Here is a 17,162-nt window from a genome sequence, read left to right on the forward strand (position 1 = left end):
CTGTACAACTTTCATTTTCAGAATTATATTTATGGTAATTTGAAACTGCTTCTTCCAACAGTTTCTCAAGTTGACTATTAAACAGTCCATCAGGGTGGTACTCTTGTCCTTTGAAAGTATAACACAGTATTTATTTCAAATCTACAAATACATTCTTTTTTTAAATTTTTTACCCTTTAGGGATTGACAGCTTAAAAGTTGCAGATTATAAATATGTTTAAAATACTTTGATTATTCACATTTTAATCACGAAGCCAGCACATGTTACTGCGAATTTGGTTAAAATCTGGTAGCTGCTCAATAGGACCTATGGGATTAAAAAGAAGACTGTTAAAACTGAATTAAAAGCAAAGTACTTGGTCAACTTTCTGCATAGGAGAAAAAGAGCCAGGCTTACCAACTGCAGCAATAGCTGGACTTTTATCGTAAATATATTTGGTACATACTTCTCGAACTGTCTCAGCATTCACAGCCTGAAGTAGGGAAATACTATCATTCAGAGATTTTTAAAGTAAAGACAAGTTTTATACTTAGAACTTCTAAAAACTAAAGTAAAATTTAAGGTACATATTTGCAACTTTTGTTTTTTTTTGTGTGTGCTGGAGATTGAACCCCGGAGCATTCTACCTCTGAGCCACACCCTCAGCCCTTTTTTATTTTTAGACAGGGTCTCAGTAGGCTGCTGAGGTTGAGCTCAAACCTGCAATCCTCCTGTCTCAACCTCCCAAGTACTATATTATAGGTACATCCACTACACCCAGCTTATTTTCACTTTATAACATGATATTTTTATATAAAACCCAATAATAACTAATATAAAATAATTTCTAAGGACTACTTACATCAATTCTTGCTTCAAGCTCAGGGATGGGAATTCTTCTATTATAGCACAACATCTGCCTACCAATATCTTCACAAATTGGTGTTGAACCTGGTTAAAGAGAAAGGAAAGCTAAGTATTAGAGTATGCATATCAACCATATGAAGATGGATGTTAAAGGTACTGGGGTCAAATACAGGATTGGACACTCAAGGTAAATACCCTACCACTGAGGTACATCCACAATTCAGTGTGGTCTTCTACCTCCAAGGTACACGCCCAGCTCTTTTTATTTTGAAACAGTCTTAAGTGGCTGAGGTTGGCCTCAAACCTTCCTGTCTCAGATTACAGGTGTGCACTACCATGCCCAGCTTGTCTTTATTCTTACCATCGAGCTGCAACAACATGTTTGTTTTCAGAAGATTTTTGGCTCGTGCAACTTCACTCTCAGTGACACTCGTACAGAGTCGCATCCTTAAAAAAAAAGTTTGGAAACTGCTATTATAGTTAGAAAATGCTATTTATCGGTTAATGACCTAAAGAGAGACAATTCCAAATATACCATACAATATAAGTGGTTATGATTTCAACTTAGTAGAAAGCTGAACTTTTTCATAATCCTACTGCTAAGCAAAAGCTAAAAATAATACTGATTATTTTCCCAGCTATTACAACACTGTTAGGGTCTGATATCCCAGGGGATAGGTCACTATTCATTGGTTTTTCAAGAGAATCCATTGAGTCTAACTTAAACCTAATAATTAATAATCAAATCCCAGTTGATGAGATATAGAGTAATATAAGCTACTTTAAGAATAGTAGAGGCAAGCCGGGTGCAGTAGCACACGCTTGTAATCCCAGTCCCAGTACTTAGGAGGCTGAGACGGAGACTGCAGGTTCAAGGATAGCCTCAGGAACTAGTAAGACTCATCAATCTAGCAAGACCCTGTTTCAAAATAAAAATAAAATAGGGTTATAGGTGTGTCTCAGATGTAGAATGCCCCTGGGTTCAATCCCAGTTAACACACACACAAGTAAGTAAGCCAGGCATGGTGGTGCACTACTGTTGTCCTAGTACTTGGGAGGCTGAGACAGAAAGATTGTAGGTTCAAGGATAGTCTCAGCAACTTAGAGAGGCCCTTAACAATTTAGTGAGACCCTAGTTAAAAATAAAAAGGAAACCAGACTTGGTGGTATATAACTAATTCCAATACTTGGGAGGCTATGAGACAGGAGGATTGTAGGCTCAAGAACTGCCTCAGCAACCTAGCAAGGCCTTGTTTCAAAACAACTAAGGTTTAGAGGTATAACTGGAATAGAGCCAAGCATGGTGGCACACGCTTGTAATCCCCGCGCTTGGGAGGCAGAAACAGGATTGCACAAGTTCAAAGCCAGCCCTGCTATCTTAGGAGACCCTGTTTCCAAATAAAAAAAAGTATAAAATAAGTTTGGGAGCATAGCCCAGAAGTAGAAGGGTTTCCAGGAACTCCAGTACCACCAAAAAAAAAAAAAAAAAACCGAAACAAAACAAAACTCTGGAATAGAATGCCCCTCAAGTTCAATCACCAGTACCACAAAAAATAAATAAAAAACACTGGAGGTATAGCTCAGAGGTCGAATGCTCCCAGGTTCAATTCCCATTACCAAAAAGGAAAAAAAAAAAAAGATTAAAAACTTTTTATAGTATAAAAGAGCTTCACATAGGACATATGAAACTATCTGTAATCTTAAAACATGACAATCACTGCTACTGCTTTTTTAAAAGCTAAAATTGCTGTAACAAAGTAATCACAAAGTATAAGAAGGAAACTGGCCTAAAATATGAATCCTAGGTTGTATTTAAACTGTTTAAAAGTCATTTTGCTCACCATTCCTTTTGAACAACGTGTAGCATATCTGCGATTGTGGCTGGTTCACAAACCATATAGAGTCCCCATAATCCTGTATCTGTGTAAGAAGTGTTGAAAGACTGGAAGCTATGGCAAAGATTACCATGACAAGTTAGCTGAGCCAGCTTGCTAGACAAATTCTGTAGGGAAAATAACAGTCCAAAGAATTTCAGTTACACATGTCCCAATAAGAAAAATTAGAAACTTGGCAAACAGTGAATGCCCCAAGAGGCTGTTTTCTAAGCAACATGTAAATAATTTCAATATAATAAATAATATAAATACAAATAAATTCATATAATTATTCAAATTCAGTAACACTAAGAATTATGCTCATTTGGCCCAATGTGGAATATAAAAGCAGTGAATCCTTGTAATTAAATGTAGAAGTAGCCCCTAAATTCTTTTGTGCACACTAATTAAAAAAAAAAAAACAAGGCCGGGTGTGGTGGTGTACACTTGTAATCCCAACATTTGGGAGGCAAAGACTGGGGGATAGAGGTTCGCAGACAGCCTCAGCTACTTAGCAAGGCCCTTCACAACTCAATGAGATCCTGTTTCAAAAATAAAAAAGACAAGCTGGGCGTGGTGGTGCACGCTTGTAATCCCCGCGCTTAGGAGGCAGAGACAGGAGGATTGCGCAGGTTCGAAGCCAGCCACTCTGGTGTAAGAGACCCTGTTTCAATAATATAAAATAGGTCTGGGAGTGTAGCCCGGAGGTAGAAGGGCTTCCAGGAACCCCAGTACCACCAAAAAGTAATAAAAATTAAAAAGACTAAAAAATAGGGCTGGGGGTGTAGCTCGGAGGAACAATGACCCTGGGTTCCTTGCCCAGTACCACCAAAAAAAAAAACTTTTACATCACTGCAATACTATTATAATTATGATAAAAACATCAATATAATACTAGTACATATTTACTGCAATAACTTTTTAGCCCTTTTGTTTTTTTTTATTTTGAAACAGGGTCTAGCTAAGTTTCTGAGGCTGGCCTCAAACCTGTGATTCCTAAGTAGTGGAATTACAGACATGCACCACGACACTCAACTGCAATAACTATTATATAGTTAACTACCATTATTATTATCATCATAGTAATTATTAATTCTGTCCTTATTTCGCAAATTATCTGATTAATGAACAGCAAAAAAATTTTTTTGGTCCAGATGCCATCCAGGATCAGTTTATATTTTAAAAGTCATAGTATAAAAATTCCAAATGGAAAGTTCTTTTATTTTTGGTTCTGTTGTTTTGTTTTTGTAGATCAGTTTCTAAAAGGAATTTATATTTAGAAAACCATGAACCTGGCTGGGCATGTTGTACGCCTGTAATCCTAGTACTTGGGAGGCTGAGACAGGAGTATCGCACAGGTTCAATGACAGCCTCAGCAACTTAGCAATTCTCAGCAATTCTCAGTCTCTAGAGAGACTGTTTCCAAACAACTAAAACAGGACTGGGGGGTGTCACTTGGGGGTAGAATGTCCCTCAATTTAATCTCCAGCACCCTCAAAAAAAGAAAGAAAAATATGATAATCTTCCAGTTATTATGGTAAGTTAAAAATGATAATCTTCCAGTTATTATGGTAAGTTAAAAATGATAATCTTCCAGTTATTATGGTAAGTTAAAAATCACTTACCATTCCTCCTCCAAAAGAACGATCCCAGTTGCCAATCAGTGTGTTTGCAACCATAAGACAGATTGTATCTGGATGTGCCCAACCAACCGCTTCAACTGCTATTGCAAGGTGTGCCAAAGGCATCTTATCATCCCTCACCCGAATCTAGTAGGATTTAAAAAAAATGAAAAACCTCTGGTTAAGAGATTTATCACCAGCCTCATCGGTAAAGTAAAAATGCTTACCACGACACTCTTGTTTTTAACTATCAATCAGGCCTTAATACAATGTAGTTTGGAAGAATTTCATGAGTTAAGGAATAACTTTCACCCAGAGATCTCCAGCTAAAGATCTCCATACTACACATCACCACATGGCCAACCTAGTCAAAAAGGATTGCATCCTTTCACTGGCAGATACCACCCTTTGTCAATCTAAAATTTTCTATGTGCATTTAAACTAATAATGACCTTCTAGGTTTATTTATGTATTGCCAACATCAGACCTCTTTACAGATACTACCTCCTTTGAGCATATCCTTACTGTGGCAAACTAATGGGGCTTAAAGCCATAGCTGACTAGTAGCATACTCCCACAAGTTCTGGCTCAACAGATACCCCCACAAATGCACTGTGCACAGCAAACCTGATGTATAAGTAAAAAGTTGGGGTCTTTTAATTAAAAGGTTCTTTTTATACCTTACCATATACAAACTGGCATAGTGCCATAGAAAAAAGCACAAAAAGACCAAATTATAACATTGCTCATAAAACCATGCTTCCTCAGGAAAGAAAAACAGGTAGTTAGATGATATGGAATAGGCTGGGTATGGTGGCACACACCCACAGTTCCAGTCCCATGGAGGCTGAGAAAGAAGGATCTCTGGCAGATTCAAGGCCTGACTAAACAACAGTGAGATCCTGTTTCAACATGATAAAAAGGTCTGGGGATGCAGCTAGGAGGTAGAATGTTCCTAGGTTCAATTCCTAGTACCAAATAATAATAAGGAATAGGAAAAAATGTAAGCAAATAAACCCATGTTCTCCCTCCCTCTCCCCACTTTTGCAATACTGGGGATTGAACTCAGGGGCATTCTATCTCTGAGCTAAAACCCCAGCCCTATTTTTAATTTTTTATTCTACCTCCGGGCTATACTCCCAGACATATATATATATTTTGGAAACAGGGTCTCACAAAGTAGCTGAGGCTAGCTTCGAACCTGTGTGATCATCCTGTCTCAGTCCCAAGCGCTGGGATTACAAGTGTCTGCCACCATGCCCAGCCCATTTAAAATTTTTGAAACAGGGTTGCAGAGGCTAACCTTTTAGCTTCCTCTTTTCTATATTTTGCTTTAAATTTCTTCCAACTATTAGAAATACATACATTTTGTAGCCAGGCATGGTGACACAGGCTTGTAATCCCATTACTTGGGAGGCTGAGACAAGAGGATCACAGGTTCACAGCCAGCCTCAGCTACTTAGTGAGACCCTCTGCAACTTAGTGAGACCCTGCTTCAAAAATAAAGAAAAAAGCCGGGCATGATGGCGCACCTTTGTAATCCCAGCATTTGGGAGTCTGAGACCGGAGGAATGAGGTTCGCGGATAGCCTCAGCTACTTAGTGAGGCCCTTCGCAACTCAGTGAGACGCTGCTTCAAAATAAAGAATAAAAAATTGGGCAGGGGGTGTAGCTTGGAGGTCAAATGCCTCTGGATCCATCCCCAGACCCACCAAAAAAAAAAAAAAAAAAAAAAAAAGAGTAAAAAAATAGGGCTGGGGGTGTAGCTTGGAGGTAGAATGCCCCTAGGTCCCATCCCCAGTTCCACACCAAAAAATTTAAAAAAAACAAAATAAAAAAACAAAAAGAAATATATACATTTTGCCAGTTGTGGTACATGACCCATAATCCCAGCTACTTAGGAAGCTGAAGCAGGAGGACTACAAATTTTCAGCCAGCCTGGGAAATTTACCGGGACCCTATATCAAAATAAAAAGGGTCTTTAACTATGGTTTTTAAATGAATTGCCTAGTACACACAAGGCCTGGAGTTCAATTCCCAGTACTGAAGAAAAGAAAAGGCAATATGCACATTTTGTACGCTAGGAGGTTTGCCCTACCTCACTTCCTGTGAATTTGCAGGGAGGCAAAGCTGGTATTTCTCCTTTGTGTGAGCACAGAGAGTCACCAAAATGAAACTTGGCTAACTCAAGCAGTTCATCATGGGAAACACCTAAATTGAAAGAAAATATTTTCATATATATTTAACAGCAGTACAATCTAAGTCAAAGGCCAATGCTTTGCATTACAATATTCTAAGTGGTAAGTGAAGGAATGTACATTACACAAAAGTCATTTAAGAGTAAATGGGCAAGGCATGATGGCAAATGCCTGTAATCCCAGAACCTAAGAGACTGAAAAGATTATAGTTTGAGGACCTCAGCAATCTAGAGAGAGCCTGTTTCAAAGCAAAAAATAAAAAAGGGCTAGGGTATAACTCAGAGAAGAATGCCCTTGGGTTCAATCCCCAGTATCATCACTACCAAAATAAAATATAGTAAATGGCTCACACTAGGCACAGTGGTACACCCAGGTAATCCCAGTACTTGGGAGGCTGAGAGAGGGGCTCGCTGTTTGAGAGACCAGCATATGGTAACTTAGCGAGACCCTGTTTCAAATTAAAAAAAAAAAATATGGCTGGAGGTGTAGTTCAGAGTAGAGTGCTCCTGGGTACCACCAAAAAAGAGTAAATATTTCCTTAGTGCTAATAAGGCTTAGGGTTACACAGCTTTCTCATTCTGTAGAGCATCTGGCAGTTTTCATCAACATTGAAAAGAAAACTAAAGACAGTGAATCAGCTTAAAAATACTTCTTTCTAAAAAAAATCCTGTAGCCGGGTACAGTAGTACACACTTGTAACCCTGGTACCTGGAGGATGAGATGGGAGGATGGCAGCCTCAGCTGTGATCACAGCCAGCCTCGGCTACCTAGGCCCTCTACAACTTAGTGAGAGACTCTGTTTCAAAATAAGTAAAATGGGGCTGCTCAGAAGTAGATGCTCCTGGGTTCAATTCTAGCACACACAAAAAATGTCCTGTTAGATTATAAAAGGTTCTAGGATGCAATCTAGCAAAACAAAACAAAACAAAACAAAAAAACACTTCATTAAAGTAGAAAATAATACAAATATGGGCTCCATCTTATTTAAAGAAAGGTGGATATACATATATGCTTCATTCTTTGAATTCTGTCATCACAATTCAGGAACAAAACAATTTCATCTAAGTTCAGAGCATATTCCTATCGACATGCTCACTATTTTACATCTAAAACTTAGATTTTATATCCCTTCCTATCCAAATCTAGAACTCAAATAGATTCAGTCAAAGATTCTTAAATACAAATGTAAACTTACAAATGTAAACATGATTAAAAATACTGTCAAAAGATTTCCTTAAATATTATTTTAAAACATGAAAGTACAGCTGGACATGGGAGTGCATGCCTCAGTAGCTGAAGCTGGCCTTCAAACTGTGATCCTCCTGTCTCAGCACCCCAAGTACTGGGATTACCGGTGTGCGCCAACATACCTGGCTATAGTGAAGATTAAATGCAACAATTTGGCAAGTTACATATCCTGAAGACAGTAGCTAAGATATACACCAGAAGAGATCAGCAGAAAATGGCCTATTTCACTGAATTTAAGATGCCATCATTTATAAAACACATCAACATTTATGTGCCATAAAATGCTGATTAGCCTATAGCATACCATTTACCAAGCTACCTCAACTTCAACAACATCAAAACGAACCTATGAACTTAAAAACTCCTTGTGACCATATCCCACCAGTAATAGTGGAGTGGGCCTAAATTCAGACTGCCAGAAATCTAGCAGAATCTGACTGAATTTTTTTTTCATCAACTAGCTTGACATTTGTCTCCAAAGAAATCTGATGCTAACTGTATGTTTGAATTTAAATTACATATTTTTATGGCTCCCTGTACTCCCTGTATGCTTCCCCTTCTTCGTAATCAGATCTATTAAGTGAACAATTGAACAAAACAAAGAATGAGCAAACCCATTCCACACTTGACCAAGAAGGAAGCTGCTTCTTAAGAAACAATTTACAATCTCAAGAGATGTGCTAATTGTAGAATACTGACTTCCAAGTATAACCAGCTCTCAGTTCCCTCAGTAGCCCTCGTCTTGCAAATATATTCCACTAAGTATTAATACTTATGCACTTATGTTCCTTACTTTTTTTTTTCCTTGCAGGTCTGGGGATGGAACCCAGGAGCATTCGACCTCCGAGCTACACCCCCTGTACTATTTTTTATTCTTTATTTTGAAACAGGGTCTCACTAAGTTGTAGAGGGCTTAAGTAGCTGAGGCTGTCCGAGAACCGCGATCCTCTGGTTTCAGGCTCCCAAATGCTGGGATTACAGGCGTGCGCCACCACACCCGGCTTCATCATGTTTTTCTATCAATGGAACCCGCCAAAAAGAGGGAAGGCAGAGGGAAAGACTGATTCCAGCACTCCATGTTCCCCTAACACAACACAGTTAAACAATGCACTCTGTAAATAAAATCTCTTAGGATATCTCCCAATAGGATCATGTTGATAAGCACACCACTCCAACAATTATTTTTAACATTTATAGAAATTTAAACTAACTGACCTCCAGCAGCAGCAAGCACTATTCTTGGCCCCTTATAATGTGTGGTTATATAATCCACTAAATCCTTACGATTTATAGATCTGTAAAGAAAGTAAAACAAGTTTAAAAAGAAATTAAAAAGCACAAATCTTCACATAATTTACATACAATCAAATCGAACCTTAATGATATTCTAAGAGTTAAAAAAAGTCATAAGCCGGGCGTGGTGGCGCATGCTTGTAATCCCCGAGCTTGGGAGGTGAAGACAGGAGGATCGCGCAGGTTTGAAGCCAGCCACACTGGCTTAAGAAACCGTTTCCAAAAATAAAAAAAATATAAAATAGGTCTGGGAATGTAGTCCGGAGGTAGAAGGGTTTCCAGGAACCCCACCCAGTACCACCAAAAAAAAAAGTCAGAAATAAGATGTATAAGATGCAGAACCCAGACATGGTGGTGCAAACCTGTAATTCCAGTATTTGAGATGCTAAGATGGGAGGACTGCAGGTTCAAGGACAGTCTCAATAATGTAGCAAGGCTCTCAGCAACCTAGTAAGACCTTGTTTCAAAACAAAAAATAAAAAAGCGCTGAAGGGTGTAGCTTGGAGGTAGAATGGCCCTGGGTTCAATCCCAGTACCACACACACACAAAAAAAAAAATACAAGTATCAAAAAACTACATTTTTTAAATTAAGGAAGACAGATGTGACACCATTACTTGTTTATTCCAGAAGTATCTATGAACACAGACAACTTGGAATTATGTAAGGTTAAAGTGTAGCTAACTACAATTTCATTCAAATTATTGGGGGGAAAATGACCTTTTGAAACATATTTTTATTTCTTGTGTGGTACTTGGGATTGAGCCCAGTTTCATTCATGCTAGGTAAGTACTCTAACACTGAGCTGAAACAAGTTTGTTAATGTCAGAAAGTTTTGTCCAAAAATTTTAAATGTGAGAATTATACCTACTTGATATTTTCAGTTGGTCCCAAAATTGTCCGTCCAAGAGCAGTATTTTGATAAGCTGTGGCATGCAGATAATCAAAAACAACCTCTTGTAAATTGGTTTCAACTTCCTGCATCTCTCTAAGGATTACTCCACGTTCACGTTCAATTTCTGCTTCTCCCAGTGTGCTGTTTTGTATTATATCAGCAAGAATTTCTACAGCTAAGAGAAATTAAAAACATAAACAGAAATGCTGAGATTTTTAACTTAAATCAACACCAGAAACCATGACAATTACCATCATATAATAGTGACTAAATGACTAACCCGAAAAATGTATTTAATATATTAAAAAGATAGTACTAAAATTAAAAATGAAGAAAATTTTTCCATGTATTCAATATACTAAAAAGACAGTATTAAAATAAAAAATGTAGCCAGGCATGGTGGCGCACGCTTGTAATCCCCACGCTTGGGATTAGGGGTGTAGCTTGGAGGTAGAATGCCCCTGGGTTCCATCCCCAGTACCACAACACACACACACACACACACACACACACACACACACACACACACACAGAAAAAAAAAAAGAAAAAACATTAATATAATAATCTTTGTGGTACTAGGAATGGAACCCAGGACCATTCTACCTCCAAGCTATGCCCCAGCCCAATTTTTTATTCTTTATTTTGAAGTCTGAGTTGCAAAGGGCCCCACTAAGTAGCTGAGGCTATCCGAAACCACAACTCTCCTCTCTCAGCCTCCCAAATGCTGGGATTACAATTGTGTGCCACCAGACCTGACTGACCATTAATAATCTTTATTAATTATCTTCAGCTCCACAAAAAATATTTATAAATGATCCTTTATTTTGCTTAAGACCAATAGTTTTTACGTCAAACCAGGAATAAAAGTGATTAAAAATATTTTACTACACAACTATGACTTGGGAAGAAGTAGGTTTAAATCAAGTGTTAAAGCCCTATTTGCACTGTCTGATAGCCTGTAAATATTTGACATAATTTGTCTCATGGAGGAAAAGAATACAAAACCGTTGCACAGTTGCTCTTCACCCGGTTTATTTTATTAAATATTTCTGTAAGTTACTGTTTTTTGGGTTTTTTTTTTTTTTTTTTTTTTTTGCAGTACTGGGAATTGGACCCAGGAGCATTCTACCTCTGAGCTACAGCCCCAGCCCTATTTTTTTATTCTTTATTTTGAAACGTGGTCTCACAAAGTAGCTGAGGCTAGCCACAAACCTGTGATCCTCCTGTCTTAGCCTCCAAGTTATTGAATTACAAGCATGTGCCAAAAAGAGAGTAACCTGTAAGTTACTCTTTTACAACAAATATAAAAACAGTACTTATTTCTGAGCTCTCATGAAAATTATAATACCTTCAATATAAATAATAACAATACCTCTTGGTAAATCTTTAGAGAATGCTTTGGCATAATACACAGTCTGCTCTCTGGAGGTATAGGCATTGAGATGAGCACCCATATTTTCAATCTCAAGTTCCAGGTCTAATTGGGATCGTTTTTTGGTGCCCTTGAAACAAAAGAAGAAAAACATATTATAATGCTTTACTTTACCCCTCATCTTGTCTAAACATGTCATCTAATAAACTTGGAGGACAAAAGCCAATGTCACGTTCATGTAGGAACAAATTTGGTTTCTAAAGTTCATTAAGCTTCAAAAATGTTATTACTAACTAAGCGTGTTGGTGCACACTTGTAATCCCAATACTTGGGAGGCTCAGCCAGGAGGATCAAGGTTTAGGTTCAAGATCTGCACTCAAGACCTTGTTTCAAAATAACAAAAGACTAGCATATGTAGCTCTAGCTCTGGGGTAGAACACTCCTGGGTTCAATCCCCAGTACTACCAAAAAAAGTATTCATTCACAGAACTTTTACATCCCAAGAGAAAATCCTTCTTTCAACTTTACAAAGCAATTATCAGCAATTACTGCAAAAACTGCCCTAGAAAACTAAAACATGCCATACTACTGAAGTAACACTTGCCTTCAAAGCATGAATCTTTGCACTAACTACCATTTAAAGAGAATGCATTTTGTAAAGTAGGCCTTTCAACTTGCCTTGAAAGCCATATGCTCCAGAAAGTGAGCTGTTCCATTATTCTTCTCATTTTCATATCGACTTCCAGCATCAATCCAGAGCCCAACCTTAATGCAATCAAGGGACAATTAAGTAGAGCAATTTCCTCTTTTTTCCGGAGGTAGATCTTTTTTTTTTTTTTTTAACAAATGCTTTCCAGTTGAACATTCAGAATTTTTTCTTGATCTGAATGAATGACAGCTCATTTCTAGGAACTAAAATTTTTGACCATCAGGCTATTGCTGAGGAATACAAGTAATCTACTTATAAGCTTCACTAAGGACTCAGATTAGCCTAACTCATTACTACAGCCAATTAATAATGGTGGTATTAAATGAGGAGAGTGCTGGAGATGTGGCTCAAAGGCCCTGAGTTCAATAGCTAGCACCATCAACCACATACACACAAACACTCATTCTCATTCTCTCTCTCTCTCTCTCTGGATTGAGATCTCTGTGTCAGCCCTGTAACCTTGGACATTTAACTTCTCTGAACTTGCTTCTTCAACTATAAAACAGATGGTAATGCCTACTTCAAAGAATTGTTCTAAAAATCAAATAAATATGTAAAAGCATTTGGCATAAAGTAGCCCAGCAATATACCCCTTTAATTATTATCAATACTACTAATAATAAGAAAGAATCTAAGCTGGGCATGGTGGCGCACGCTTGTAATCCCAGCGCTTGAGGGAGGCTGAGACAGAAGGATCGCACAGGTTCGAAGCCAGACTCAGCTATCACTGAGGTTCTCAGCAACTTAGTGAGACCCTGTTTCCAAATAAAGAATAAAAAAATAGATCTGGGAGTACAGCCCGGAGGTAGAAAAGTCCCTGGGTTCCACCCCCAGTACCACACACAAAGTAAGAATCTATAAGAAACTAATGTAGGCAATGAGACAGGATACACATACACTGGTACAGAAATATTAACTGGGAGGTTTCATAACCTTAACCACTAAATAAAGAACTAAAGGTATTAAAAAAAAAAAAAAAGAGTCTGCTTTGTTCTGAATGAAGTAACACTACGGAAAGTTTGTCTGAGTCACTTACTGTACATGTTGAGAGCCCAGAGTCTTCCGAGGCCACTCTGAGTCCATTTTCCAAACACGTTACTCGTGTTTCAGGAACATTCAGAACAACTTGTGCAGCCGCCTGTGTACTTCTCAATCTGATCCCTCCAAAATACAAGGACTAGTTGGAGGTAGAAGGAATACAGGGAAGCAAACGACATTATTATTCTGGTATTAAATGTTAATTGGAACACTAACTCTGTCTCAAACAGACTCACTGTACAAAATACTCTTTGCTGGGCTGGGGTACAGCTCTGTAGTAGAATGCCTAAAGCACAAACTCGGAGTTTCATCCCTAGCAACATAAAAACAAAAATATAACTTTTTACCCCTTAATTTTGGTTCCACTGTAATCCATCCCTTTGCCTAGCCTAAAAACCTTCCTTAAGCAATCACTCTCTTTCTTAAAGGTAGAAACATGATAAAGGTGCCCTTCTCTTCAGGGAAGATGAGCAGTTACTACTACTATCCAGAGAAACAGATTTTAATCTAATACCTCTCCTAGTAATGTTTCACATTCATTATAGAGAAAACAAGCAAGAAAAAACTAAAAAACGAAAGAAAAATATAAAAACCTATATGTAACAAAGAAGTGAAAATTGGGTTATCATTGTTAAAGAAAAGCAAAATGTTTTGAAAAGGGTAAGAAAGAGAACACAGGAAGGGCAGATGCTCCAGACACACTCTGGCTGACTATCGACTATTCACCCTTCACAACAGTTCTTCTCTCTTTTTATACCCACACATGTACAGATACACCGTATACATCCCGCATCCCTTTGGAGAAAGGTGTCAGCTCACTCGGGAGAAAAATGCAAATGTAGACAAAATGTTACTCGAGCTACCCCGAGGCTCGTGGGAGCCCCGCTGAAGATGAAGCTCGGGCGGAAGCAGAGGTAACCAGTTCTCTTCTTAGCTACCCCTACTTTGCAACCACTTCATTCTCGGTGGTCAGCACTTTAGGACGAGCCTCGGCGGCCGGGGTGTCCAGGCTCGGCGACCGGCCCGCGGAGCCGAAGCTCGGCGGGGCGGAGAGAAGCTCACCCTCCCCGCGGGGCCTCGGACCAGGAGCCTCTGGGAGAAACCCCACAGCCGCCGCCGCGCCGCGGGCAACAACACGCGTCCGGCCGCCGCTGCCGCTACCGCCGCCGCCATCTCTGCTGGGACAGGATGAAAGATGTGCTTCCGGGGTCGTGACCCGAGGCCCCAGAGCCGGACGCGAGCTCCACCCTGTGGCGAGAACGGGAATAACACTCCTTGAACCCACCGTGGAAGGATTTCAGACCTGGGTTTGGGGCTGAGTGGTCAAAACCATTTAACACGAGTTAGGGAATCCGTAGAGGCCTCTGTATCATCACTTACTTTTATCGATCGGCCTCGATGGACAAGGCACAAATGTGAAGCAGTTAAAAGTAACCCGACAGTAGGGCGTGGTGGTGCACGCTTGCAATCCCCGCGCTTGGGAGGCTGAGACAGGAGGATCACACAGGTTCGAAGCCAGCCTCAGCTACTTAGTGAGGCTTTCAGCAACTTAGTGAGACCCTGTTTCCAAATAAAATATAAAAAAAGGTCTGGGAGTATAGCCCAGAGGTAGAAAGCCCCTGGGTTCCACCCCTAGTACCACCCAAAAAAAAAAAAAAAAAGTAACCCGAGGCAGCCAGGTGTGGTGGCGCACGCTTGTAATCCCAGCTGAGACAGGAGGATCTGGGTTCATGGACAGCCTCAGCTACTTGTGAGGCCCTTTGCAACTCAGTGAGACGCTGTTTCAAAATAAAGAATAAAAAATAGGGCTGTTGGTGTAGCTCGGAGGCAGAATGCTCCTGGGTTCCATCTCCAGTACCACAAAAATAAATAAATAAATAGATAATAAATGAATAAATAAATAAATAAATAAATAAAATAACCCACTGCAACATACTATCCCATTGGTAGATGGAATTGATTGGGACAAAGGAAGACCCATAACGCAGTGTCTTTGAAAGAAGCAGCTAGTGACGTGGAGACACCCGCCTGTAATCCCAGTCAGTGTGCTGAAAAGAGGGTCAAGTTCAAGGACAGCCTGGGCAAGTTAACAAAACCTGGTCTCAAATAATAAAAAGGGGTGGGGACAAAGTGGTAGAGTGCCTCTGTATTTAATCGCCAATATAACAAGAAAAAAAATTAACAGGTGCGGCCTATAAGATACACTGTGTAATAAAGGACAGCCAAGGTGACTCCCTCATGTTTCTAAAACAAACATGTGTTAAAATAAAGAAAAAAAAGAAATACAAGCCATGTATGGTGGCACACACTTGTAATCCCAGTTCTTGGGAGGCTGAGACAGGAGGATTGCAGGTTCAAGGACAACCTCAGCAAGTAGTGAGACCCTGTTTCCAAATAAAAATAAAATAGGGCTTGGGTGTGGCTTGGAGGTAGAATGCCCATAGGTCTCATCCACAGGACCAAAAAACATTAAAAAAAAAAAAACTTTTTTTTGGTACTGAGGATGTAACCCAGGGGCATTCTACCTTTGAGCTACACACCCTGAGACAGGAGCAACACAGGTTCAAGCCCATCTTCATGAATCTAGTAAGAACCTCAGCAACTTAGGGAGACTCTGTTTTTAAAATAAAATAGGGCCGGGGTGTAGATCACGGGTAGAACACCCCTGGGTTTAATCCTCAGTGCGAAAAAGAAAGGGCATGACTGAGACCAAAGTGTCCTTATTCCCTCAATAATAACCATTGCTATCAGGCCTTCGAATCCTTGAATAAGACTTGATCCTTGTCTCCTGAGTCCCTGTATTTTGCATACTCAAAAGACAAGTTTGATCATAAAAATACTTAACATATTTTAAAAACTGTTTTGACATGCTTTTGTTTCCCTTCCTACAGAGCACAAGGTTAAAGATTGAACATGGTGAGGGGGATGGGAAGAGACAGGACGAGTGCCAGCTGTGGTCTTGTGCTGCAAAGAAAAGACAGGAAACTGCTGCGAGTGAAATATTTGTTGGAACATTGCCAGTGACGATCATATTTTACTGAGAAGGCTTTTCCTAAGATTATTGCTTGTTTTACAGTTAGATGCTAGCTGCAGTCGGCCAGGAAAAAATGATAATATAAATGTTTAAATTCAATAATTAATTGAGGAAATCCGTAAATGATAGTGAAGGCCAGTGAAAATTCCCTGCTCCAAGTTGCGCATGGTGGCATACACTTGTAATCCCAGTATTTGGGAGGCTGAGACAGGAAGATCGCAGTTCTCGGACAGCCTCAGCTTCTTAGTGAGGCCCTTTGCAACCCACTGAGACCCTATTTCCAAATAAAGAATAAAAAATAGGGCTGGGTGTGTAGCTTAGCTCAGAGGTAGAATGCCCCTGGGTTCCATCCCCAGCACACACACACACACACAAAAAAAAAAAATCTGCTTCATAAAAGAAATGAACACAAACACTCTTATTAAAAAAGAAAAAAGAATCAACATTTTCGGAACTCTGAAAATTAAATAAAAGCTTGTGGCAATCTGAGGAATGTTATATTTAATAAAAACATGTAAAGCAGCCAGGTACAGTGGCATGCACCTGTAATTTTAGTAGTTGGGAACTGAGATAGAAGGATTACAGTTTTGAATACAGCATGCAGTAATTTAGAGAGATGCCGTTTCAAAAATAATAAAGTTGGGCGTGGTAGCACATGTTTGTAATCCCAGTACTTGAGAGGCTGAGACAGGAGGATCACAAGGTCGCTGGCAGCCTCAGCAACACCAGGCACTCCTCAACTTACTAAGACTCTCTTTCAAAATAAAAATAAAATACGACTGGGGGTGTAGCTCAGAGACTGATTGCCCCTAGGTTCAATCCTCAGTACCACACACACACAAAAGTTATATGTCCTAGTAATTTCAGTCTTAGTTATAGACACAAGAAGTGGAACACATATTCACACAAAAATGTATATACAACTGTTCATGAAAACTTTATTCATATTAGCCTAAAAGTGTTGTGTATTTAACTGAAGAATGGATAAACAAATGTGACTTATCTATAAAATGGACCATTGCATTACAGGTTC

At 39.3% G+C, this 17,162-nt stretch overlaps 1 protein-coding gene across 1 annotated transcript; it reads right to left on the minus strand.

Moving 5' to 3' along the window:
- Window positions 1-185: 185 nt before the first annotated feature.
- PMPCB (peptidase, mitochondrial processing subunit beta) lies at window positions 186-14,268 on the minus strand (the record flags this gene model as incomplete). The annotated part of the gene is made up of 13 exons (XM_080701117.1): window positions 186-307; window positions 398-473; window positions 843-931; window positions 1,209-1,294; window positions 2,689-2,849; window positions 4,347-4,490; window positions 6,441-6,553; window positions 9,004-9,083; window positions 9,952-10,150; window positions 11,349-11,478; window positions 12,027-12,113; window positions 13,094-13,234; window positions 14,158-14,268. 13 exons carry the CDS (start codon window positions 14,266-14,268, stop codon window positions 243-245), a joined length of 1,482 nt encoding a protein of 493 aa, XP_080557243.1. The 3' UTR covers window positions 186-242.
- Between the last annotated feature and the right edge of the window lie 2,894 nt (window positions 14,269-17,162).

The sequence above is a fragment of the Muscardinus avellanarius genome (genome assembly GCF_963383645.1).
Source record: "Muscardinus avellanarius genome assembly, chromosome: 9".
NCBI classification, from domain to species: Eukaryota; Metazoa; Chordata; class Mammalia; order Rodentia; family Gliridae; genus Muscardinus; species Muscardinus avellanarius.